General features: G+C 48.6%; 1 protein-coding gene across 3 annotated transcripts in view; it reads left to right on the top strand.

Moving 5' to 3' along the window:
- ARHGAP19 (Rho GTPase activating protein 19) overlaps positions 1-27720 on the top strand; it is a 65475-nt gene that overhangs the window by 19535 nt on the left and 18220 nt on the right. The window contains exons 1-3 of one of the 3 annotated variants that reach the window (XM_074959509.1): positions 2631-2715; positions 8428-8636; positions 11451-11716. In XM_074959509.1, coding sequence (XP_074815610.1) covers positions 8593-8636; positions 11451-11716 — 310 coding nt within the window. In that variant the 5' untranslated portion in view covers positions 2631-2715; positions 8428-8592. Of the gene's footprint in view, positions 1-2569; positions 2716-8427; positions 8637-11450; positions 11717-27720 lie in introns of those variants that run through there. The other 2 variants (XM_074959510.1, XM_074959508.1) reach the window with 2 other exon arrangements.

The following is a 27720-nucleotide window of genomic DNA, read 5'->3' as shown; positions in this document are numbered from 1 at the left end:
GATATGCCTCACCTATACACAGTTCACAGAACAGCAGCAAAGGGGAGACGGGCATTTGCTCAAACATGTCCTTTCTATTTTCTGCCTTGTTTGTAATTAGGATTTCTTTCCTCTTCCCTTTTATAGACTACTCATCACCATTGTATCTGAGTGCCTTTCATCATCTCAAAGTACACAATAAAGGAACAAATGGCTTGTTTTCCTTTCCCGCTCCCCTCCCCCTAATTAGCCCAAGGTTTTGTTATTACAGAGAAAGCTAGGACAAAACAGTGGGCACTAATTTTGCTCATAAGATTCACGGTGAGCCTAGCACCTTCTGGGAGCGAGTCTCATAATCATGGACAAGTTGTAGGAAAAGCTATCAGGCACACAAGTCTCACTCTAGGGGTAACGGTGCCATTATTTCAGTGGAGTGCAGCTGTTGCCAGAGGTCACAATCATGCAGGATGAATTGATCCCTTGTGTAGCCTGAGTCAATCTATGGAGGTCTTGGAAGATCAGGACTAAAGTGAGACCTCAGCTAGCAAACTATGGTTAACTGAGTTTGTGGAAAGAAATTTTGGGAAGCAAACAAATGGGATAATATAATAAAGGAAGTGAATGGAAAATGTCTCCAGGAAAGAGACAGGCTGTGTGACTGAGAATTGCCGTTATAGTGGGATACACGAGAAGTAAGTTCTGTTGACTTAATGGAGTTACATGAGTGTAAAATCTGTGTTTGTGAAGTTAGAAGCAACCGCAGACAATGTAAAGCCAGAGCAGAACGTCAACCTAGGTAAATCAGGAGTTAAGAGTGAGAGGAACCATTTGCGAGCAGTGATGGAAGGCATGGAGCACAGACCTTCCTGGCTGGGAGAGTGGTAAAAACTGGGAGGCTGGAAGGCCAGAAGTAAGTTAACCACTTGAGTGCTACCTGATGTACCTGGCAGATGGGGAAAAGTTCATCTCCAGTGCTATGCTGTGTACCTCCTACCTAGGTTCTCAGTGAAGTGCCAGCATTCCATCAGAGTCATTGCACAGTGGGAATGCCCTAACGTTCAGCAGTAAAAGGGTTAACGTTTATGACACAATTAGGCCGAAAATGGAAGAAAGACTCCATGTTTAATAATAAATTAGAAATGTTTAGAACATAGAAGACAAAGGCTAATGAAGGAAATGGTGAGTTCATTAGGAGATATCAAGGGTTGAGGGAGATGCAGGAAATACTAAATAGAAAAATGTAATGGATTCTTTGCCTGGGTCCTCACAAAGGAAGATGGGGACACAGATGCCACAAAGGCATATTTTTCTTCAGGAAGGAAGAAGAAATATTACAGAAAACTGAGAGTGTACCAGAGCAAGAATCAAGGAACGAGAATGGCTGGAGCCAAATTTCCAGGGTCAGACAGGATTCATCCCAGATTTTTTGGGGGGTGGGGGGGTGGGGGGGGGAGAAGAGGGACAGAAAAAAATGGAGGAACCTGTAGGGGAATGATGTGAAATGCATTATCTTCTAGTCCTTTGGTACTTAAATGTATCTCCTCTATTTAAGAGAGGATTTAGGGAAGCTCTAATGAACATTTGATATGGAGACATTAGAAATTACTCTCTAATTTACATTGGGCATTAACATTGTTAATAAAATTAATATTGAATTAACAGAATTAACATTTCTGAGACTGAAAGCAGGACTAAAATCCCTTTAAATTAGGGCTGTCAAGCGATTAAAAATATTAAGCGCGATTAATCGCACTGTTAAACAATAATAGAATAGCATTTATATATTTTTGGATGTCGTCTACATTTTCAAATATATTGATTTCAATTACAACACAGAATACAAAGTGTACAGTGCTCACTTTATATTTATTTTTGATTACAAGTATTTGCACTGTATAAAAAAAAAATAGTATTTTTCAATTCACCTCATACCAGTACTTTAGTGCAATCTCTTTATCATGAAAGTTGAACTTACAAATGTATAATTATGTACAAAAAACCTGCATTCAAAAATAAAACAATGTAAAATTTTAGAGCCACTCAGTCCTACTTCTTGTTCAGCCAATCGCTCAGACAAACAAGGGTAACAAGTGTCTTTGTAAGTGGCGAACCGCGGCCACTGGGAGTTGCAGGCGGCCGTGCCTGTGGACGGTCAATGTAAACAAACTGTCTCGTACCCCGTCAGCAGATTACCATGACGGATTGCATGCGGCCCGCAGGTTGCCCATCACTGGTCCAAAGATATGGCTTTAGCACGATTGAGAGACATGGTGACGGCTCTGTAATCACTACAAAATGGAACCATGCTTCAGCCCAGACAGGGGACCTGGTGACATGGCTTCACTTATCATATAGATGGGTTAAACTGGGGCCCATTTGGTAGGTTCCTGTTAGTTACGTTACTTAAGCCGAAAGTGTCCCTAATTCAAAGCCCTAGTTTCCATGCAGATGGAATTGGTTGCCATGAGACTCCAGCTACACTGGCCTTTGGGAAGTGACATAATCAGTTTATCCAGCTTTTCTTTTCAGTTTTGTCTCTGCGTGACGGCTGATGCCCAGTGTGTGCCAAGGGGGCCCTTCAGACCCAATAATGCACCCTTGTGTCTTGTAGCATGCGTGGAATTTGCACAGGCTGTGCTGGGGCAGGCGGGTGTCTTTGTTGTTGGAAACAAGGAGCAAGTTCTTTTCTCGGTGTCTTTGCTTCCCAATGCCTCTCCAAAAGCTCTCAGCATTCATGTAAGAGATTTGGTTTTCTATCTATTTTTGCTTTAGGCATTATTGAATTTACTGAAACTAACCTCTGGAATATGCATGGTGATCCTGTCGGTTGCTCTAGGTTGGCGAGTTATTTGATTTTAGTGCAGTGGGGTTTCTCTCTGTGAATCTAGAGACGTAATTAGCAGTGGAGGGAGCAGATAGTTTGTGCTTCTTGATGTAGCTGTTAGAAAATATTTGCATTATCTACTGTGTGGGGAACAAAAACTGCTAGTGAGTGAATAACAGAGGATCACTGCAGGCAAGGTAGCTGGGTCTAAATATTAAACCACCTCATAAGAATGGCCAGACTGGGTCAGATCAGTGGTCCAGCTAGCCCAGCGTCCTGTCTTCCAACAGTGGCCAGTGCCAGACGCTTCAGAGGGAATGAACAAAACAGGACATTTGAGTGATCTATCCCCTGTCATCCAGTCCCATCTTTTGGTAGCCAGAGATTTAAGGACACCCAGAGAGTGGGTTTGCATCTCTGACCATCTTGGCTAATAGCAATTGATGGATCTATCCTCAATTAGCTTATCTAATTCTTTTTTTAACCTGCTTATACTTTCAGTCTTTAACATCCCTTGGTAATGCGTTCCCCAGGTTGACTGTGCGTTGTGTGAAGAAGGACTTCCTTATGTTTGTTTTAAAACCTGCTGCCTGTTAATTTCATTGGTTGATTCCCAGTTCTTGTGTTATGTGAAGGGGTAAATAACACTTTTTCTCCACATCATTCATGATTTTATAGACCACTATCATATCCCCCATCAGTCGTCTCTTTTTCCAATTGAACAGTCCCAATCTTTTAAATCTCTCCTCCTATGGAAGCTGTTCCATACCCTGATCATTTTTGTTGCCCTTCGCTGTACTTTTCCTAATTCTAATATATTTTTTGAGATGGGGCAACCAGAACTGCACGCAGTGTTCAAGATGTGGGCGTACCATGGATTTATATAGTGGCATTATGACATTTTCTGTCTTATTATCTATCTTTTTCCTAATGATTCCTACCATTCTCTTAGCTTTTTTGACAGCCGCTGCACATTGAGCAGATGTTTTCAGAGAACTATCCATGATGATTCCAAGATCTCTTTCTTAAGTGGGAACAGCTAATTTAGATCCCACCATTTCGTATGTATAGTTGGGATTATGTTTTCCAATGTGCATTACTTTGCATTTATCAACACTGAATTTCCTCTGCCATCTTGTTGCCCAGTCACCTAGTTTTGTGAGATCCCTTTGTAACTCTTCACAGTCAGCAAGAGGACTTGTGTTGGATCAAAGTGGGTTGTTACAGATTTCAGGACGGAGCCCTGGCTCCACATTGTTGGGAAGAATTGGCACTTGTGTGTGTTTTTAAATGCGTCCGATGAAGTGAGCTGTAGCTCACGAAAGCTTATGCTCAAATAAGTTTGTTAGTCTCTAAGGTGCCACAAGTCCTCCTTTTCTTTTTGTAACAATGTGAGTATTGGGAGATCAATCAGCAGGTGTCTTTGGCAGTTGGTACTGCATTGCTCCATTTTGGTCTTAAGTCCTTAGGTGCAACAAACGGCTGAGAAACCCATCAGGTGATACTGGAATCAGTAGCATGATGCCTAGGCTACCCTACAGGATGCAGCTGTGAACCCCTCATAGCTTGTTACTCTGAGATGATTCTGCCAGTCTCATCTGCCTTGCATCCTTTCAGTCTCCAGCATTTTCTCAAAATAGCCCTCATCACGCCTGTATAGTAGTGACAGCAGGAGGGTTTCTGCTGGGATTCTCACTCAGCACAAATTGCAGAGTGCTGGCTGCAAGTCCATTGTTTACAGTGATTCCAGCAAGTACTTTCCACTGTGGAGTCTAAGTCCCAAGTTCTCTTGTCACTTATTCTGGTCACGTATCCTAGAAATGACACCACAGTCCTTCTTCAAGTGCTTGCTCATGTCGATTCCATTCTAGGTGTGTGCGGTCATCAGAGATTTTTGCCTCTAGCGGTATTTGTAGGGCCGGCTGTGATGCCCCCTTGAGTGCCGTGCTCATGTGCTGGTATATCAGGCCGGCCAGCCCTACGCCCTCTCAGTTCTTTCTTACTGCCCGTGGCCATTAGTCAGAGCGCCTTTCCTTGCTTAGCAAGGGCTAGCAGTTTTCGTCTTCAGACTTTGTGCCTTTGGGCGTGGTAAATAGTTAATTTTTTAGTAGCTGATGTTCAGTAGCTGTTACATGTTCATAGTTGTTAGTAGAGTCCCAGTTGGGACTTTGCCCCGGCCGCGGCATGCCTCAGTCTCCCACATTTAAGCCCTGCGCAGACAGTAACAGGTCTATGCCTGTGAGTGACCCCCACAGCAGCTGTCTCAAGTGCTTGGAGGAAGCACGTATTAAAGACAAGTGCCGTATTTGTAAGAACTTTCAGCTCAGCACGCAGAAGGAGCGGGATATTCGATTATGGGCTCTCCTCATGGAGTCCACCCTCCATCTGGCCTCCGAGCCATCCCAGCAGGATTTGCTGAGCACCTCTGCATCGGTGTGAAGTGCACTTCCAGCACCGACTTCAGCCCAGCACTGTTCCCCATCGACTGTGCCTAAAAAGAAGGCGAGGAAGTATGACTCCCTGGTGCCAGGAAAGAAAAGCCAGGTTTCATCGGGCAAAGGACCCACTTCAGGCCGCCTGTCTACCCCGGAGCCACGCAGTTGGCCTTCTCCCGTCGGAGCCGTTATCCCCATGAAAGGTCCTCCGATTCCTGTGAGTGGTATCGGACCAACACTCCGGCCGATACCAATGCCCTTGCGTGCTCACCCACCGCCGAGAGAGCAAAGGCCTCCACCCGCGCCGCCAACACAGCAAGTGCCGCAGATTTCGGCTAAGGCTAAAGCTCCTCGGGGAGCGGTGGAGTGCTGCCAATCCCCTGAGACAATGACGTGCTCTCCACCTCCACGCTGCAGGTCACTGGAGCCACCGCCCAGATCGTCTGGGGCTCGCCCTCGGTCACTGGCACCACAACTGCAGTCCCCGTCGTCTTGATGTGGATTGCCTAGAGGGATCAGAGTAACAGCTGTGTTAGTCTGTATTCGCAAAAAGAAAAGGAGTACTTGTGGCACCTTAGAGACTAACCAATTTATTTGAGCATAAGCTTTTGTGAGCTACAGCTCACTTCATCGGATGCATCCGATGAAGTGAGCTGTAGCTCACAAAAGCTTATGCTCAAATAAATTGGTTAGTCTCTAAGGTGCCACAAGTACTCCTTTTCTTTTTGCCTAGAGGGAGGCGCCGGTCTCCTTACTACCGGTACCAGTCACCCTCCTGCCAGTCACCTTCTCAATGCTGATCCTGGTCACCCACACCATGGGAGCACTCTCCATCCCATCTCCGGTCCCCCCGGCTCCGACATCGGTCCCCTCGTTCCGGCACCAGTCTCCAATGACAGCGGTCTCTAAACAGACCCAGGCGTTCATGGCCCCACCATAATCTCCGGAAGGCAGTTCCTCCGGCACAGAAGGGAGAGTTAGCCCCTCGCCTAGACCCCAACGGCATGAATGGGTGCCCGAGGCTGCATCGGCGCAGTAGCAGCCCAGCCAGTGGCCTTGTTGGAACACGTGAGGAGTGCCGGTCATGGCAATGCCTCCTTCGCTCCGCTTGTCTGCCGCCGCCTTGGAGCAGCAGGTGATGGCACTGACGGCACCAGGTTCGGTGCGAGAGGCGTGCCCGGAGGCAGAGGAGGCAGTACCCACTCCTAAGAGTTTGATACTCTGGTGGAGGAGGGCACCGCGATGGCCAGTTGCTCCTTCCAAATGGCATAGGATTCGGCGGTCTCAGCAGTCAGGGTGGTAGCATCCGTGGTGGTAATGAGGTGCAACTCCTGGCTTCAGACCACCGGACTCTCCCAGGAGATGCAGACTTCCATGCAAGACCTCCCGTTTGATGGGAACAGTCTCTTTTCTGACCAGACGGATGTGAGACTCCATGGGCTGAAAGACACCAGGTCCACCTTTCGCTCACTGGGCATGCATTCGCCACAGTCAGTGCGCAAGCAGTTCCAGCCACCTCCACCACCAAGGTCTTGGCAGCGTTGCCTGGGGTCTGTGAGAAGGAGGGAGAGAGACACTGGGTTTGGTCGTCACTGCCTTTCCACCTCCCGCTCACCTGAGCAGCCTGGCCCGGCAAAGCATTCCGGAAGCCAGAAGTGAGCATGCAAGGCCCCAGTCAATCCCCTCGGCTCCACCGTTTTCTTTCCTCAACTACCTTCATCCCTACCATTCGTCCTGGTTGCGGGTCACCTTGGACTGCTGGGTACTGGACATAGTATCTCAGGGCTATACCCTGCTGATGTATGCCTTCCCCCCAGTGCCATTGGTTCACAGGGTCCTTGTGAAAGTCAAGCAAGACAGAGCAAAGATTATCCTAGAGGCCCCCGCACGGCCTTGCCAGCACTGGTTCGGCACGTTGCTGAGCCTTTCGGCAGCTGCCCTGCTACAACTGCCACTTCGGCCAGATCTGCTGTCCCAGAACCGCGGCAGTCTGTTGCGCCCGAACCTGGCAATGCTGCACTTGATGGCTTGGCTACTGTGTGGCTAAGCACAGACGAACGGGTATGCTCGACCCATGTTCAGCAGGTCTTGCTAGGCAGCAGGAAACCCTCCACCAGGGCGACCTATCTGGCGAAGTGGAAAAGGTTCACATGTTGGACCTTGGGGTGTCATATTCAGGCCTCGGAGGCCCAGTTGCAGGATATCCTGGATTATTTGCTGCACCTCAAGCTCTAAGGCTTGTCCATCTCTTCGATCAAGGTCCACCTGGCTGCCATTTCAGTGTTCCATCCTCCGTTCTAAGGCAGGTCTATCTTCGCCCACCATATGATGGCGTGGTTTTTGAAGCGTCTGGAGCAGCTGTATCCGCACATCTCGGGGCCTGAATCTTGTGCTGTCAAGGCTCATGGGATCTCCCTTTGAGCCTTTGGCTTCCTGCTCTCTCCTGGAAGGTTTCATTCCTGGTCGCGATAACGTCAGCCTATAGGGTGTCTGAGATCGGGGCGCTTGCCTTGGAGCCACCGTGTACGATTTTCTATAAGGGCAAGGTCCAGCTGTGCCCACACCTGGCATTTCTGCCCATGGTTATTTCCCAATTTCATACTGGCCAGGACATATACTTACCAGTCTTCATTCCAAAGCCTCATGCGTTAGATGAGGAACGCAGGCTACACACCCTGGACACCCGGAGGGCACAGGCTTTCTACATAGATAGAACGAAGTCATTTCATAAGTGAATGCAGTTGTTTGTTGCAGTGGCAGACAGGATGAAGGGTTGCTCAATGCCTGCTCAGAGGATCTCGTCCTGGATCACGGGTTCCAGCCTGCATCCGCCAGTGATCATGACGGCACGCTCAACTAGGGCACAGGCGTCATTGGCAGCCTTCCTGGCACAGGTACCGAGCCAAGAGATCTGTCGAGATGCTACCTGGTCGTCCGTTCACACGTTCGCGTCTCATTATGCTCTGACCCAGCAAGATTGAGACGATGCTAGCTTTGGCAGAGCAGTGCTGCAAGACTGTGAACTCTGAGCCCACCTCCATTGATGCTGCTTGTGCGTCACCTAGAATGGAATCAACATAAGCAAGCACTCAAAGAATTAAAAACGGTTACCTACCTTTTATAACTGTTGTTCTTCGAGATGTGTTGCTCATGTCCATTCCATTATCTGCCCTCTTGCCCCTCTGTCAGGGTTGTCAGGAAGAAGGAACTGAGATGCTGTAGGGCTGGTGGCACCTGATATACCAGCACCTGAGAGCGCACTCATGGGGGCGCCATGGCCGGCCCTATGGATATCGCTAAGGCAAAAATCTCCGATGACCACACACGTGGACGCGCGCACACCCCTACAATGGAATGGACATGAGCAACACATCTCAAAGAACAACAGTTACGAAAAGGTGGGTAACCGTTTTTTCTGCCTTTTAGGTCAAAGATGCTGTAACGAAGCGGCCTTTGGCAGGACACTACTGAGAGTATCCATTCAGGACAAATTGCTTAGAGCAGGGCAGTTACAGCCCAAGGCTGGGGTTCCTTTACTAGCTGAGGCGCACAAACCAGCCAAACAGAGAGGACTTTGGTTTTGCCCCACTGGCTAACCAGAAGTCACACAAGCAATTCCCGTAGACACTCCAGTTTCTCGGTAACACCACCAGCACTGTTCCTTATGGGGATGAATGGTTATGAACACCAATACCCCAGTAAAAGAAAAAAGGTTCTCCTGATCCCAAAGGACCGAGCCCCAGACCCCAGTCAATATACCAGTCAGATTTTACCCACAAATCAAGCTGTTTCCCATCCTTTAGAATCTAAAATCTAAAGGTTTATTTCTAAAAAGAAAGAAATATAAATGAGACTTAACACTGGTTAAATGGAATCAAATAGATGCAACAATTGCAAAGTTCTTCATTCAGGCTTGAAGGAACAAATATAGACACTGTGTAAAATCAAGCACATGGGTTTATTACGTACAGTGCTGACGGAGTGTCACCTCGCTTATTAGGCTCAGAGACACTGCCAAACAATTGATTACAATGGATTATATGGATTTTCCATGGGCGGAGGGAGATGATGGGGTAGGCAGTCCCAAACCCCTGGATAGGTCTAGCAGCAAGACCAGATAAGCACAGTAGCCAATGGTCAAAAGGTTACATAATGTCTCTGCCCATGGTTTCAGGTTAACACATGACACTTAATTAGTACACGGGTGTTTTCCATTAAACAATATATAAAGTGTGTTAGTATAAAATATATATGTTGAATTCTGATTTGGGATCCATAGATAATGAAGTAGCTCCCTTGATTGTCCAACACGTACACATCTAGGAGTTAAAGCAAAAGGACAAATGAAAAGTATATAGCAATAAAGGTTGTCTTTTAATTATTCATTTGTGTTTCTAAGGCAGGTACTGGCAATGGCTTGGAGGAGAGGTGCACATCTGTGAGAGGGAGGATATCATATCTCATACTGATATGTTTGAACCTCTTCCATAAACTTAAGGCTGGTGTGTAGGAAGGCACCTCTTCTACAGAAGAAACAGGGCCCCTTTCATTCCCATGGTCTGTTCTCAACTTTGAGATAAAGCTCGCAATTATCATTTCCACCTGGCTTCTTGCTGCCGAAGCTTATCTTAGCAAAAAGCAAGGTTGTCCTTTGTTTGTTCTGCTTCTCAGCTACTATTGTTCACTATTTGCTAGGCCTCTGTCTTCTTAACCAAACTCTGGATTTTGGGCCTGTAAGAAGAGTTGACACAGTCTATATATCAGGTTATAACATAAACAACATACGGATTTTAGCCGTCCAAGGCTTGTTTCAGGCTTGATGGGATTACTGCTAATTTAAACCAATTAAGTGTCTGTAGTACAAACATCCCAGCTTGGCTTGGTCGTTCAGTCCTTTGTTCAGAGCTTCAGTGTCAAGTATAGTTCCTCCAGAGGTCAGAAGCAGGATTGAAGACAAAATGGAGAAGATGCAGCTGACTTTTATAGTCTCTTGCCATGCGGCCTGTGCGCCTTTGTTTCAAACACAAGCTGCCCAGCACATGGCTTGCAAGCCTTAGAGTGCTGTCCATAGGCATGTCTCTGCATGCCTTGCTGAGTCATAAGGTGTATCTGCCTTCTCTCAATGGGTCAGTTGTATAACTGATGGTTCTTAATGGGCCAGCAAGCAGACTAGGCAGTACTGATGCCAAACTGTCTGGGGTGTCACCCAGAAGCATAGCACAAGTTTGAAATACAGACAGTATAGAGCCAATACTTATAACTTTAAATACAAAATGATATGTGCATACAGATAGCATAATCATAACCAGCAAATCATAACCTCGTCTTAGACACCTTACTTGACCTCCTTTGTACAAAATTTGGTGCCGCTATAGGACCTTGGTTGCAACAATGATCTGTACGGTCACAGTTCATGTCAATAACATCACCGATGCATATAGTTGTTCACATACTTATTGAAGCTCACGAATAACAGGGAGACAATACCTTTCTATGTGTCGTATGGGATTTTTTTCTGTCTTCTCCATTAATTGCTATTTGTAATTATTGGTTTACGGCAGCTAGTGGAGAATCCAGTCCCAGTGTTTAGTCCCTAATCTTGATCTGAGTACACTTGGGGCCCATAGTTTCTGTGGGCCTTTCTTTGTATCAAAGATAAAGGTGTTGCAGGCTACACGGTAGCATTCCATGTGTGGCTGTGCTTTTGTTACCTGGTGTGTGCTCCTTGGGGATATGCTCCCTGTCACCAGTGATAATTGCTCTGGTAGTGGGACTAGAGCCTTCAGGTTTAAAGTTTAGTTAATGATTAAAGTAGCTGCTTTTGAGGCTTTTCCCCTTTCTCTGAGATTTCTACCCTGAGGCATTTAGTGATCTGAAATGTTGCTGGCAGGGTTTATTAGACAGAGTTGTGAGACACTTGTACTGTTTTGTGCATCTTGTCTTGGGTACAGTTGTTAATTATAATGTTAACGAACAAAACCAAGAAGAGTTGTTGTCCCAGCTCGGCTGAAGCTGCGCATGGTGTGGATTAATAGCAAGCATTGGACAGGCAGTGGTTTTGAAGAACACACTGGCAGCTCCAGTGCGAGTAGGTGTCTTTTCCAGAGTGAGGTTGCTCAGGAGGCCTGTGATCTGGGATTTGGGGGGACACTGGCTGTACGGGTGAATTCTGGAGGAAATGTTTTACAACCCGTCTTCTTTTTCTTTCCCAGTGATGCCATCTGCAGGTTTGTCATCTGCAATGACTCCTCCCTCCATGGGCAAACAGTCATCTTCAACCCTGACTTCTTTGTGGAGAAGTTGCGGCATGAGAAGCCTGAAGTCTTCACAGAGCTAGTGGTCAGCAACATCACCAGGCTCATCGACCTGCCGGGAGCAGAGCTGGCCCAGCTGATGGGGGAGGAGGACCCCAAGCTGCCTGGTGGCATTGGCACAACCTCTGGATTCTTTCGGTCCCTAATGTCTCTGAAGCGTAAAGGTAGGCACTATGCTCTGCCTGGCAGCTGTCTCCATGGTTTGATGTGGGCCACTGTGGTCCTGAATCAGATTCCATTCGCTATACCGCATACCGTACTCTCTCTCTAAGCACTCTTGGGAGCCAGGCGTGTTGCATATGTTCCTTGTTGCATCCACCTGTTGTGTCACCTCTTCTATTTAGATTGTAAGCTCTTCAGGACAGTGCTTGTCTCTCTGTGTTTATTCATTGCCTGGTACCCTGGGGCTGTAATCCCAGACTAGGGCCCCGAGCCTGAAGGAAGGAGCCAAACCAAGAGTGAATCTAATTAGCAGTGAATCCAAGGTAGCCCCCTTTTTTGTTTCTGCTTGATTTGTGGTGTCTGACCCCAGGGGTAGCTGCAGGGAGATCTCTGCACCCGTTCTCATCATCCCCAAAGCATCAGCCTTTCTCAGGGAAGTCTTATTGAGTATTCAGATTCCTGTCGCTCCCCCAAACCCCTGTGAGAAGGCAGCCCCATTGTGCCAGAATCAGTACAAACATGTGTGAAGACATGCTCCCTGCCCTGAAGAGCTGACAGTTTGAGAATGAATGAGGTCAGTCTATAACTGGATGGGTTATATCAAACTTGGACAGGTCTCTGCAATCAGTCAAATTGAAGATAACTGGCTCTGTGGATGAGGGGAAAGCAGTGGACGTGGTGTCTCCCACAGTGGACACGGTCTCCTACAGTATTCTTGCGGGCAAGTTAAAGAAGTATGGGCTGGATGAATGGACTATAAGGTGGATAGAAAGTTGGCTAGATTGTCAAGCTTAATGGGTAGTGATCAATGGCTCCATGTCTAGTTGGCAGCCGGTATCAAGTAGAGTGCGCCAGGGGTCGGTTCTGGGCCGGTTTTGCTCAACAACTTCATTAATGATCTGGATGATAGGATGGATTGCACCCTCAGCAAGTTTGTGGATGACACTAAGCTGGGGGGAGAGGTAGATACGCTGGAGGGTAGGGATAGGATACAGAGGGACCTAGACAAATTGGAGGATTGGGCCAAAAGAAATCTGATGAGGTTCAACAAGGACAAGTGCAGAGTCCTGCACTTAGGACAGAAGAATCCCATGCACTTCTACAGACTAGGGACCGAGTGGCTCGGCAGCAGTTCTGCAGGGTAAGGCTGGCTCCCAGAGTCAAGGATTGGAGTGACCTAGCAGATCACTGGTCTGGATAACACCAGGGGAACGTCACAGTGGCAGTCTGAGAACAAGGTCAGTCTAACTGGATGGGTTATATCAGACTTGTATGGACCTGCATGGACAGGTCTATGCAATCAGTCAAATTGAAGAGGTCCAAGCACCTTGCTTCTGCCCCTCAGGGTTCTGAGCTTCCATTCAGAACTTGCAGAGTTTTCCTTGGTTTAGTTTGCCGGGCACAGTAGGCCTTCCATATTAACAACTGGGCATTACTAAAGGCTGAGAAAATAGAAAGCCAGAGGACCAGCTTTGTTGAGAAACAATAACGCTCAGGCTCACCAGGCCTTTACCCAGGTGCCAAACTCTGGGCTGGAGGGAAGGGCCTGTCTCTGCTCAGGATTCCTGGAGTTAGGTGCCTAAGCCAGATCAGCCCTTTCTGGCAGAACACATCCAACCAGAGTGAAAGAGAGACCATCCCTTTATAACCAGTAGCTGCAGGGACTTGAACCCAGGTCTCCCACACCCCAGGAAAGGGTCCTAACCATCTGGCTATTGAGCATTCTGGGCTGGAGCTCTCCTGTTGAGGCTGTTCCACTTTGTATATGTAATTAAATATTAGTTGGATGAGAGAGATTGACCCCATATCCCATGGTCAGGGGACTGACTACCCCAGGGTGGGGATAAGCCAGGTTTGAGTTCCTGCTCCATGTCAGGCAGAGTGGAGATGACAAACCTGGGGGCCTCACATCTGAGGAGAGTGCACTAACCGCTGTACTGTTGAGTATAAGGGGGAAAATACATGTCTGTCCCCCAAATTCTTGTCCCTGCTGTCTTTTGGGTGGGTTAGTCATGCTCAGAGCATACCTATTGGATCAGGCCCACAGGTGGGGGAATGTCTACTTTGAGAATCTCATCACAGCTTAGGCATGTGCTAGGGCTCTGGGCAGCTCGGCAGCATCAGAACTTAGGTGGTTTTGCTCGTGCCCAGCAGTGGAAATTTAGGCATGTCGGGGACTTTACTGGCATGAACATAGGTGCCTGGGAAATCGAGGGGCCTACAGGTTACGTGGCAGCTGAGCTGGGGTTCTGTGAATGCAAGTAGTGCCAAACTGTTGGACTTGGGCACCTAAGAGGCAGGTAGGTGCCCAAGTCCCTTTGTGAATCTAGCCCTTAGTTTTCAAATGTTCTGAGATCTATTTAAATGCTCTGCCTTTTCTTCTTATCGCTAGTTGGCGCCCACAGCACAGTCTTGGCACTGTGCCCTACTGGACTTGCCAGCCTTTCCAGGAGTATTTCTCTGTTGCCCACATCGCCCTCCCACGTGTCAAGGCAGGCCCAGACATTCCTCATAAGTTTTCTCTCTCCACCCAGCTGGGCAGAAACTAATGAACTCAATCTGTGCAACCCTGATACCCACTTACCATCAGCCATGGCGTCCCATTGAGACCAGCTGCCTACTGAAAAGGCATAGTTGGGGGCTGCTGCTCTCAAGTAGCTGCAGCTGTAGCTGTACCTAATTGATTTGAATTAACTTTCCTTCAAAAAAAGAACAGGAGGACTTGTGGCACCTTAGAGACTAACCAATTTATTTGAGCAGAAGCTTTCGTGAGCTACAGCTCGCTTCATCAGATGCATAAAAGTGGAAAATGCAGTGAGGATGTTTTTATACACACAGACCATGAAAAAATGGGTGTTTATCACTTCAAAAGGTTTTCTCTCCCCCCACCCCACTCTCCTGCTGGTAATAGCTTAAATAAAGTGATCACTTTCCTTACAATGTGTATGATCATCAAGGTGGGCCATTTCCAGCACAAATCCAGGGTTTAACAAGAACGTCTGAGGAACGGCGGTGGGGGGGGGGTGGTAGGAAAAAACAGGGGGAAATAGGTTACCTTGCATAATGACTTAGCCACTCCCAGTCTCTATTCAAGCCTAAGTTAATTGTATCCAATTTGCTAATGAATTCCAATTCAGCAGTCTCTCGCTGGAGTCTGGTTTTGAAGTTTTTCTGTTGTAATATCGCAACTTTCCTGTCTGTAATCGCGTGACCAGAGAGATTGAAGTGTTCTCCGACTGGTTTATGAATGTTATAATTCTTGACATCTGATCTGTGTCCATTTATTCTTTTACGTAGAGACTGTCCAGTTTGACCAATGTACATGGCAGAGGGGCATTGCTGGCACATGATGGCATATATCACATTGGTGGATGTGCAGGTGAACGAGCCTCTGATAGTGTGGCTGATGTTATTAGGCCTTGTGATGGTGTCCCCTGAATAGATATGTGGGCACAGTTGGCAACGGGCTTTGTTGCAAGCATAGGTTCCTGGGTTAGTGGTTCTGTTGTGTGGTGTGTGGTTGCTGGTGAGTATTTGCTTCAGGTTGGGGGGCTGTCTGTAGGCAAGGACTGGCCTGTCTCCCAAGATTTGTGAGAGTGTTGGGTCGTCCTTCAGGATAGGTTGTAGGTCCTTGATGATGCGCTGGAGAGGTTTTAGTTGGGGGCTGAAGGTGACGGTTAGTGGCGTTGTGTTATTTTCTTTGTTAAGCCTGTCCTGTAGTAGGTGACTTCTGGGAACTCTTCTGGCTCTGTCAATCTGTTTCTTCACTTCAGCAGGTGGGTATTGTAGTTGTAAGAATGCTTGATAGAGCTCTTGTAGGTGTTTGTCTCTGTCTGAGGGGTTAGAGCAAATGCAGTTGTATCGTAGAGCTTGGCTGTAGACAATGGACCGTGTGGTGTGGTCTGGGTGAAAGCTGGAGGCATGTAGGTAGGAATAGCGGTCAGTAGGTTTCCGGTATAGGGTGGTGTTTATGTGACCATCGCTTATTAGCACCGTAGTGTCCAGGAAGTGGATCTCTTGTGTGGACTGGTCCAGGCTGAGGTTGATGGTGGGATGGAAATTGTTGAAATCATGGTGGAATTCCTCAAGGGCTTCTTTTCCATGGGTCCAGATGATGAAGATGTCATCAATATAGCGCAAGTAGAGTAGGGGTATTAGGGGACAAGAGCTGAGGAAGCGTTGTTCTAAGTCAGCCATAAAAACATCCTCACTGCATTTTCCACTTTTATGCATCCGATGAAGTGAGCTGTAGCTCACGAAAGCTTCTGCTCAAATAAATTGGTTAGTCTCTAAGGTGCCACAAGTACTCCTTTTCTTTTTGCGAATACAGACTAACATGGCTGCTACTCTGAAACCTTTCCTTTGAAGGCAGTGCTGCCTCTTTTAAGCTCTTATGATGATCTCTTGAGAGGAGAGTTGTCAGCCTTTTAAGGAGGTCTTATGAGGCTTCCTCCTTCATTTGTTTGGTGGGTTTATTCATTGTATTCACCTAGAGCAGGAGTGGCCAAACTTACTGACTCTCTGAGCCGCATACAATAACCTTCAGATGTTCGAGAGCCACAAGACACACACAACCTGTACCATAGGGTGGTGCCTGCGGGGGTGCCGGGTTTCTGCCCCAATGCCCACCTGCTGGTCTAAAGCCCTTAGACCCCCCTCCCTGCAGTGCAGAAGCCCCTAGTCCCACCACCCTGCTGCATGGCAGAAGTCCCAAGCTCTCCCCTGCTCAGTCTTGTAAGCGGAGCATGGGGGGTGGTACGTGAGGGGGCTCTGAGAGCCGCACTTTAACTGTAAAAGAGCCGCATACAGCTCATGAGCCACAGCTTGGCCCTGCCTGGTCTAGCGCATTGATTCTTCTTCGAGTGATTGCTCATGTCCATTCCAATTAGGTGTGCGTGCGCCGTGTGCATGGCAGCCAGAAGATTTTCCCCCTAGCATCGGATTGGTCCAGGCACCCCCTGGAGTCGTGCCTCCATGGCACCGAATATAGGGCCCTGCCGACCCGCCGCCACCTCAGGTCCTTCTTACCGCCTGTGACGGTTAGCCGGAATACTCGTTATCTCTTGCTTTGGCAAGCGCTTCTCTAGCAGTCTTGAACTTTTTCTGTAAATAGTGAGATAGTGTTAGTCACAGTAGTTAGTGTATAGTATAGTTTTATATATGTTTTTGTTTGGGGGTACGCCCCCCCCTTCCATCCTCTCCCCAGGGTTTAAACCCTGTGCAGCATGTTGCAAGTCTATGCCCAGGAGTGACCCCCACACTTTCTGCTTGAAGTGTTTGGGGGAGAGCCACCAAAAGGAACGCTGCAAGATCTGCAGGGGATTTTGTCCTAGGACTCAGAAGGAGAGGGATCAGCACCTCAAGAGCCTTCTGATGGAGCTGTCCTCCATCCCCACTTGGGCCCCAGGTCATCCAAGCTGACGCTGAGCACCTCGACATCGGTGCACAGTGCACTGGCACCGCCAATACATGAATTGGCACCGAGGAAGGACACTTGCCAGAGACCCTTGGCACCAGCACAGTTCCCCACATAGTGGATCCATGCAGGGCAGTGGGAAGCACCGTTTGTGATGTCCGGTGCCCCACAAGAAGAGGAGACCCAAAAGGGGCTGCTCCCCCACTCCCAGACCAGCGCAGAAGTCCGCCACCATGAGATCCATGTCAGGCCACATGAGTTCGAGTCCTCCAGCTAGGGTCCCTGCCCCAGCATGGGACCAGTTGAGTCTGGGCCCCCAGCACTCCTCTCTCCGGAGGCATTCGAGGCTGCCAAGGACCTCATCGCTTTCACGTCACCGCCTTCCCATCCTTGATGAGACAGGACATTGAGCTCTGTCTCAGCAGCACCTGTGACACCCTCAGTGCCGTCCAGAGGCAAGCCGGTGATTGTACTGCGCCAGTCACCATCCCCACAACATCAATCGCCCGTACCATCCACCAGCGGATGGATAGGGGAGCTGCACTGGTCCACGACTTCCAGGCACTGCTCTCTGGCACCGCTGGGCACCGCTTCTCTGTGGTCATCTTACAGCGAGTCCTCAGAGTTGGAAATAGAGTCCCATAGGTCCAGGAGAAGCAGGCAGTCCAGGTCCGACAGACAAAGGCAGCAGCTTCATCCAGGGCCAGGGCCTGGTCAGTGGCAGGGTCTCGCCCAGTGGCCTTTCTGGACCCCCTGGGTGTTCCGTCAGGGCCAGAGCCAGAGGTCCCATTCGAGGTCAGCCTTGGTGGCCTCAGCATTATACATGCCTCTGGCACCTCACCCGGGGCAGGACCCATTGTTTGCCACCCCGGCACCGACTGCGCCAGAAGACCAGGCACTGCGGGATCCCCTTGGTGCCGAGGGCAGAGAACAGGACCTTCTCCCAGCTAGGTCCTCATCCTCACCTGATGAGGCGGTGGCAGAAACGTTGACGGCCCTGGCCCTGGAGGACAGCAGAGTGCTCCAGCAGCTGCTGGGAAGGGTGGCGCAGAACCTGGGGATCCAGGCAGAGGTCGCCGAGACATCAGATTCCGTGGTGGACATTCTCGCCCCCTCTGGTCCCTCCCGTATAGCCCTGCCACTTATTAAGACCATACAGGACACCACTAAGATACTGTGGCACACCCCACCTCCTTACCACCAACAGTGAAGAGGAATGAGCAGAAGTACTTCGTTCCCTCTAAGAGCATTTGAGCATTTGTACACCCATCTCCCACCGGACTCCCTATGCTAGCAGCATCAAATGAGCGGGAGCACCAAGTGTACCAGGGCCCTACCCCCAAAAATGGGAGGCTAAAAAGCTGGACCTCTTTGGGAGGAAAATTTATTCCACCAGGGGGCTCCAGCTCCGAATTTCTAACCACCAGGCTGTCCTCAGTAGGTATAGCCACAAATCGTGCGGCACGATGGTCAAGTTTACGGCGCTACTGCCGGAGAACTCCAGGGCAGTGTTCTCCTTGGTAGAGGAGGCTAAGCTCATTGCCTGCACCTTGCTCCAAGAAGCCCTTGATGTGGCTGATTCGGCCACCATGGCCTCTGGGGTAGCCATGAGGAGGAGCTCCTGGCTGCAAGTCTCAGGGCTCCCATATGACATCCAGCAGACTATACAGGACCTCCCCTTTGAGGGCTCAGCCCTCTTTTCAGAAAAGACTGACTCACGGCTTCATAGCCTCAAGAATTCAAGGGCCACCCTCAAGTCCCTGGGTCTGCATGCTCTGGCTACACAATGGAGGCACTTTAAGCCGCAACCCACGACTCATTTTTACCACCCACAAAACGGGCAGGATTTTTCTCGGAGGCATAATAGAAACAACAGAAAGAGGCCTCCCCCTTCATTAGCTCTGGGCCTGCAAAACAGTCCTCAGGCCAGAAGCAGAACTTTTGAAGGTGTGCCTGGGGGCGACACACCAGTCTAGACTCTGGATCCATTCCCCCCTTACCTTCTTGTGCCAACTGTCCTGCGTGGGCCCAAATTACATTGGATCGCTGGATACTCTGTACGGTACAAAGGGGATACTCTCTCCAGTTCTCCCTCCCTTCCACCCCTCTTCAGGAACCCTTCTTACGAGCAACTCCTCACACAGGATGTGCACACTCCTAACGCTGGGGACAGTGGAAGAGATTCCTCAGGAGCTGAAGGGCAGGGGCTTCTATTCCCAGTATTTCCTAATACCGAAAGCCAAATGCGGCCTCAGGCCCACCCTAGACCTGCGACAGCTCAACAAGTTCATAAAGAAACTGAAGTTTTGCATGGTCTCTTTAGCCTCCATTATCCCTTGGATCCAGGGGACTGGTACGCCGCCCTTGACTTGAAGGATGCTTACTTTCATATTCCAATAACGCCGTCTCACAGAAGGTACCTGAGGTTCGTGGGGAACCACAATCACCATCAGTTCACAGTCCATCCATTCGGCCTGCCAGCAGCTCCTTGAATGTTTACTGAGTGCATGGCAGTTGTGGCTGCGTTCCTATGCAAGCATCAGGTGCAGGGATTCCCATACCTCGATACCTGGCTAATCAAGGGCCACTCCAGGGCGCAAGTGAGCTTCATAAGGGCTACTTTTGACAACGTGGGCCTTCTACTGAATTTACAGAAGTCAACCCTATCCCCCGTTCAGTGGACAGAGTTCACAGGGGCAGTGTTGGACTCTACACAGACGAGGGCGTACCTCCCGGAGTCACATTTCCGGTCCCTGTGCGATATCATACGAAGTCTTAGGCAGTTCCCTACCACCACAGCAAGGAATTGCCTAAAGCTTCTGGGCGACATGGCTGCTTGTACCTATGTAGTATAGCATGCCAGACTGAGACTCTGACCTCTTCAGGCGTGGCTGGCTTCGGTGTATCGTTCTATTCGGGACAGTCTAGACAAAATCGTCACTTTACCTCGACCGGTCCTCGAGTCCCTTCTACGGTGGCTCGACGCGTAGGCAGTGTCTGCGGGTGTCCCCTTCGTCAGACCACAGCCATCCCTTTCGCTGGTGACAGACACGTCAGCGTTGGGTTGGGGCGCGCACCTGGGAGACCGCAGGACTCAGGACCTCTGGTCCCAAGCGGAGCTCTCATTTCACATCAATAAGGACAAGGTTCAACTTAGACCACATCCAGCTTTTCTTCCTAAAGTTGTCTCCCAGTTTCATGTTAACCAGGATATCTTCCAGCTTTCTACCTTAAGCCACATGCAGGCAGCACGGAGCAAAAACTTCACTCGTTGGACGTTCCCTGGGCGTTAGGCTTCTATATCAAGCGGATGAAACCATTCTGGAAGTCCATTCAGCTGTTTGTCGCAGTAGCAGACGGAATGAAAGGGCTTCTAGTTTCCGCCCAATCGTAGCAAGCCCAGATACAGGATGTGATCCATGCCGAAATTCTTTGGGCAAAGATACCTGCCCCTCCGCTTACAGCACGCTCCACAAGGACATTCCTGACCCAGGTTCCGACCCAGGAAATCTGCAGAGCTGTGACGTGGTCCTCCGTCCACACTTTTACCTTGCATTACGCCATTACCCAGCAGGCTAGAAATGATGCAGCCTTTGGCAGAGCGGTGCTACAGTCACCAAACCTTTGAGCTCCGACCCCGCCTCCAAAATGTAGTCTTGGTAATCACCTAATTGGAATTGACATGAGCAATCACTCAAAGAAGAAGAACCAGTTACCTACCTTTCCAATACCCACAAACCTACCCCTCTGTCAAAGCAAACCTCCAAGAAGGAACTGAGGTGGTGGCGGGTTGGCAGGGCCCTATATTTGGCGCCACAGAGGCGTGACTCCAGGGGACGCCTGGACCGACCTGACGGGTACTGCTAGGGGAAAAACCTTCTGGCTGCCATGCACGCGGCGCATGCACACCTAATTGGAATGGACATGAGCAACATATCTTGAGGAACAACAGTTACGAAAGGTAGGCAACCATTTTTTTTAATGGCTTTCAGAACTGATGTCTCCACCAGCCCAGGTTCTATTAAGAATAGCCCGGAGAGGTTGACCTTTCTTGATACAATCTAGAAGTGTTTTCACAGTTATGCATCACATCCGTACTACAGCTGTTTTGGCAGGTGTTTCAGAGCTGCAATTCTAGGCTAGAGGGGAATTCTCTCTTAATGTTAAGATATCTAGCCTTTCCCTACAGTAGCAAGCACCTCTCTGGGAAAACTCAGTCCTGAGTTAGGTGCCCAGGCTCCTTGTACAATAAGAATGGCCATATTGGGTCAGACCAATGGTCCATCTATACTGGTATCCTGTCTTCTGGCAGTGGCCAGTGCCAGGTGCTTCAGAGGGAATGAACAGAACAGGGAAATTTTAAGTGATCCATCCCCTGTTGTCCAGTCCCAGCTTCTGGCAATTGGAGGTTTAGGGACACCTGGTGCATGGGGTTGCATCCCTGACCATTTTGGCTAATAGCCCTTGATGGACCTGTCCTCCGTGGATGTGTCTAATTCTTTTTGAGCCCAGTTATATTTTTGACCTTCACAACATCCTCTGGCAACAAATTCCACAGGTTGACTGTGTGTGGTGTGAAGAAATACTTCCTTGTGGTTATTTTAAACCTGCTGCCTATTAATTTCATTAGTTAGGTGACCCCTAGTTCTTGAATTATATGACTAGGACAATAGCACTTCTTCAGCAGCTTTCTCCACACTGTTCATGATTTTATAGACCTCTAGCATATTGACACCCTCAGTCGTCTCTTTTCTACACTGAGCAGCCCCAGCCTTTTTAATCTCTCCGACGGAAGCTGTTCCATCCCCTCATCATCTTTGTTGCCCTGCTCCATATCTCTTCCAGTTCTAATCTATCTTCTTTGAGATAGGGCGACCAGAACGGCAGTATTCAAGGTGTGGGCGTACCAGGGATTTATACAGCGGCATTATGATATTTTCTGTTTTATTATTTATCCCTTTCCTAATGGTTTCTAACATTCTGTTAGGGTTTTTTTGACTGACACTGCACACTGAGCAGATGTTTTCAGCGAACTGTCCACAATGATGCCAAGAGCTCTTTCTTGAATGGTAACAGCTGATTTACACCCCATCATTTTGCATGTACAGTTAGGATCATGTTTTCCAGTGTGCATTACTTTGCACTTATACACTTAGCCCTGGTCTACGCTACGAGTTTAGGTCAAATTTAGCAGCGTTAGGTCGATTTAACCCTGCACGCGTCCACATGACGAAGCCATTTTTGTCTACTTAAAGGCTCTTAAAATCAATTTTTGTACTCCTCCCCGACAAGGGGATTTGCGCTAAAATCGACATCGCTGAGTCGAATTTGGGGTAGTGTGGATGGAATTTGATGGTATTGACCTCTGGGAGCTATCCCAGAGTGCTCCATTGTGACCACTCTGGACAGCACTTTCAACTTAGATGCACTAGTCAGGTACACAGGAAAAGCCCCGGGAACTTTTGAATTTCATTTCCTGTTTGGCCAGCGTGGTGACCGTGCAGTCCCAGAATCGCAAAAGAGTTCCAGCATGGACCGAATGGGAGGTACTGGATCTGATCGCTGTATGGGGAGACGAATCCGTGCCATCAGAACTCCGTTCCAAAAGAGGTAATGCCAATATATATGCCAAAATCTCCAAGGGCAAATGCGAGGTGTTTACAATGCTCACAACTGCAGTGGTGATCGGAGTGGGCTCCTGCTTGCAAAGCTATGGCGTATGCGCGGGCAATCCAGGAAAAAGGGCGAGAAATGATTGTCTGCCATTGCTTTCACTGAGGGACGGAGGGAATGGTCACTGACGACATGTACCCAAAACTACCTGCCGCTACCTTGTCCGTTATCTCAATTTTTTTTCATTAATAAAGAAAGAATGCATGGTTTCAAAACAATAGTTACTTTATTTCGAAGGGGGGAGGGTGGTTGGGTTACAGGGAATTAAAATCAACAAAGGGGGTGGGTTTGCATCAAGGAGAAAAACACACAACTGTCACACTGTAGCCTGGCCAGTCATGAAACTGGTTTTCAAAGTCTCTGTGATGCGCCGCGTGCCTTGCTGTGCCCTTCTAATCAGTGTCTGGCTCCTCAAAATCGGACACCAGGCGATTTGCCTCAAACTCCCACCCCGCCATAAACGTCTCCCCCCTTACTCTCACAGATAAATTGGAGCACACAGCAAGCAGCAATAACAGTGGGAATATTGGTTTCACTGAGGTCTGACCAACAGCGCCAGCGAGCTTTTAAACGTCCAAAGGCACATTTTACCACCATTCTGCACTTGCTCAGACTATAGTTGAACTGCTCCTTACTACTGCCAAGGCTTCATGAGCCATGGGAGCAAGGGGTAGGCTGGGGTAGGTGTGACGGCGTGGTGCTGCCGGCTGGGAGAGCAGCCTGAGGCAGGTAAGCCTCCAGCTCACAGGAGCTCAGGATAGCAGAGTTGCAGCGGAAGAGGTGGAGCGAGCAAAACACCATTGATGAGGACAGCTAGCAGTCCTACTGTTCTGCTGCAGAGTTGCAGCGGAAGCGGTGGAGCCATTCACCACTGATGCGAAGGCACCCAGGAGCTGCTGCTGTGTGGCCAAGGCAAAAGAGCAAGAGCCCTGGAGCTGTTACATGTGGCATGTGCGGCTGCAAAATTCCTTCACCAGCGACAAAGGACAGGAATATGATGCACCTAAAATCTAAAAAGGCCCGCACATTTCCCAGAGTCACTATGCTTGATAACAGACCGTCAATGATTGCATTGCCTACTTGGATCACAGCAGCCCCCACAGTAGACTTGCCCGCAACAGCAGTGGTGACGGTGAGCTGAGCGGGCTCCCGCTTGCAGTGCTATGGCGTCTGCGCAGTTAACTCAGGAAAAAAGCCACAAAATGATTGTCTGCTGTTGCTTTCACGGAGGGAGGGAGGGGCGACTGACGATGTACCCAAAACCACCTGCGACAACGTTTTTGCCCCATCAGGCATTGGGAGCTTAACCCAGAATTCCAATGGGCGGCGGAAACTGTGGGAACTGTGGGATAGCTACCCACAGTGTACCGCTCCGACAGTTGACCCTAGCCACGGTACTGTGGACGCACTCCGCCGCCTCAATGCGCTTAGTGGGGACGAACACAATCGACTGTATAAAACCGCTTCCTAAAAAATAGACTTCTATAAAATCGACCTAATTTCATAGTGTAAACATACCCTTATTTAAGTGCCTAAGAATGGGATTCATAGAATCATAGAATATTAGGGTTGGAAGAGACCTCAGGAGGTCATCTAGTCATATTATGTCTCCTCCAAGGACTCCAAATTTTTAATCTTCCATCCCCCACCTAGTTCTCTGGTGGTGGATACGGTGAACGAGTAGGGTAAGCAACACTACTCTGAGTCTACTCCATATGACAAAGACCAAAAGCACTTAGACCACTTTGCATGGAAGTCCTATTCATCAATGACCCTATAATTTTGGATTTCAAACTATCAGGCAGTCATGGCTAAATATAATTTCACAAACTATAATAAGTTTCTGGTCTTTATTGATCATCTTCAGGAACAGAGGAAACAATTTCTGGACATCATAATGGAGGGTCAGTTGTTAGCCAGGATGTCTCCAAGTGTCCTTGGATGCTGCAGACACTGGTGCCAGATCCATCTCTGCGGCGGTAGTTATGAGCAGTGCATCATGGTTCCAACTCTCAGGGTTCCCAAGCATGGTTCAGAACACTGTTGAGGACCTCCCCTTCAATGGTTGAAAGTCGTTCTCAGAAACCATGGACAACTCTTTTCAAATGCTAAAAGATTCCAGGGCCATGTTAAGATCTCTGGGTATGTATACTCCTACGAATAAAAAACGATTTAATAGGTCACAAACTGCCCAGAGATCTTGCCCTGCTCTGTTCTCTGGGTTTGAGAGATCTACTGAATCCCCAAGGAAAAGACTTAAGTTCCAGAGGAAGAGGGCTGCTCATCCTCCTTCCACAAGTACCCAGTCATCATAGAAACAACAGTTTTGACAGGACAGTTGAGGGTTCAAATCCTCCCACGCCTCTAGTTCAGCAACTGCAACCCTTTGCCCACCTCCCCCTTTTTCCATTTCCAACATGCTTGAAGACAGATCACTACAGACAAGGGGGTTATAGAGATCATAACATTAGACTACACCATCCGCTTTACATCCCTCCCTTCCACCCCCTTTCCCTGTCCCTATTTAGGGACCTTGCTCAAGAGCTTTTTCTGAGGCAAGAAATAGACTCTCTCTTTTGATTGGTTTCAGAGTAACAGCCGTGTTAGTCTGTATTCGCAAAAAGAAAAGGAGGACTTGTGGCACCTTAGAGACTAACCAATTTATTTGAGCATGAGCTTTCGTGAGCTACAGCTCACTTCATCAGATGCATACTGTGGAAACTGCAGAAGACATTATATACACAGACACCATGAAACAATACCTCCTCCCACCCCACTCTCCTGCTGGTAATAGCTTATCTAAAGTGATCATCAAGTTGGGCCATTTCCAGCACAAATCCAGGTTTTCTCACCCTCCGCCCCCCCACAGACAAACTCACTCTCTTGCTGGTAATAGCCCATCCAAAGTGACCACTGTCTTCACAATGTGTATGATAATCAAGGTGGGCCATTTCCTGCAGAAATCCAGGTTCTCTCACCCCCTCACCCCCCTCCAAAAACCACACACACAAACTCACTCTCCTGCTGGTAATAGCCTATCCAAAGTGACCACTCTCCTTACAACCTGCATGAAAATCAAAGTGGGCCATTTCCAGCACAAATCCAGGTTTTCTCACTCCCCCACCCCCATACACACACAAACTCACTCTCCTGCTGGTAATAGCTCATCCGAAGTGACCACTCCCCCTACAATGTGCATGATAATCAAGGTGGGCCATTTCCAGCACAAATCTAGGTTTTCTCACGCACACCCCCCCACACACACACACAAACTCACTCTCCTGCTGGCAATAGCTCATCCAAACTGACCACTCTCCCCACACTGTGCATGACAATCAAGGTGGGCCACCTCCAGCATAAATCCAAGTTTAACCAGAACGTCTGGGGGGGGGGGGGGGAAACAAGGGGAAATAGGCTACCTTGCATAATGACTTAGCCACTCCCAGTCTCTATTTAAGCCTAAATTAATAGTATCCAATTTGCAAATGAATTCCAATTCAGCAGTTTCTCTCTGGACTCTGGATTTGAAGTTTTTTTGTTGTAAGATAGCGACCTTCATGTCTCTGATTGCGTGACCAGAGAGATTGAAGTGTTCTCCGACTGGTTTATGAATGTTATAATTCTTGACATCTGATTTGTGTCCATTTATTCTTTTACGTAGAGACTGTCCAGTTTGACCAATGTACATGGCAGAGGGGCATTGCTGGCACATGATGGCATAGATCACATTGGTGGATGTGCAGGTGAACGAGCCTCTGATAGTGTGGCTGATGTTATTAGGCCCTGTGATGGTGTCCCCTGAATAGATATGTGGGCACAGTTGGCAACGGGCTTTGTTGCAAGGAGAGGTTCCTGGGTTAGTGGTTCTGTTGTGTGGTATGTGGTTGTTGGTGAGTATTCGCTTCAGGTTGGGGGGTTGTCTGTAGGCAAGGACTGGCCTGTCTCCCAAGATTTGTGAGAGTGTTGGGTCATCCTTCAGGATAGGTTGTAGATCCTTAATAATGCGTTGGAGGGGTTTTAGTTGGGGGCTGAAGGTGACGGCTAGTGGCGTTGTGTTATTTTCTTTGTTAGGCCTGTCCTGTAGTAGGTGACTTCTGGGAACTCTTCTGGCTCTATCAATCTGTTTCTTCACTTCCGCAGGTGGGTATTGTAGTTGTAAGAATGCTTGATAGAGCTCTTGTAGGTGTTTGTCTCTGTCTGAGGGATTGGAGCAAATGCGGTTGTATCGCAGAGCTTGGCTGTAGACGATGGATCGTGTGGTGTGGTCAGGGTGAAAGCTGGAGGCATGTAGGTAGGAATAGCGGTCAGTAGGTTTCCGGTATAGGGTGGTGTTGATGTGACCATTGTTTATTAGCACTGTAGTATCCAGGAAGTGGATCTCTTGTGTGGACTGGACCAGGCTGAGGTTGATGGTGGGATGGAAATTGTTGAAATCATGGTGGAATTCCTCAAGGGCTTCTTTTCCATGGGTCCAGATGATGAAGATGTCATCAATATAGCGCAAGTAGAGTAGGGGCGTTAGGGGACGAGAGCTGAGGAAGCGTTGTTCTAAATCAGCCATAAAAATGTTGGCATACTGTGGGGCCATGCGGGTACCCATAGCAGTGCCGCTGATCTGAAGGTATACATTGTCCCCAAATGTAAAATAGTTATGGGTAAGGACAAAGTCACAAAGTTCAGCCACCAGGTTAGCCGTGACATTATCGGGGATAGTGTTCTTGACGGCTTGTAGTCCATCTTTGTGTGGAATGTTGGTGTAGGGCTTCTACATCCATTGTGGCCAGGATGGTGTTATCAGGAAGATCACCGATGGATTGTAGTTTCCTCAGGAAGTCAGTGGTATCTCGAAGGTAGCTGGGAGTGCTGGTAGCGTAGGGCCTGAGGAGGGAGTCTACATAGCCAGACAATCCTGCTGTC

This window comes from Natator depressus, chromosome 7, assembly GCF_965152275.1.
Source record: "Natator depressus isolate rNatDep1 chromosome 7, rNatDep2.hap1, whole genome shotgun sequence".
Taxonomy (NCBI): Eukaryota; Metazoa; Chordata; order Testudines; family Cheloniidae; genus Natator; species Natator depressus.
The sequence above is the reverse complement of the archived record's forward strand: the minus strand, read 5'-3'. Positions and strand labels throughout refer to the sequence as shown.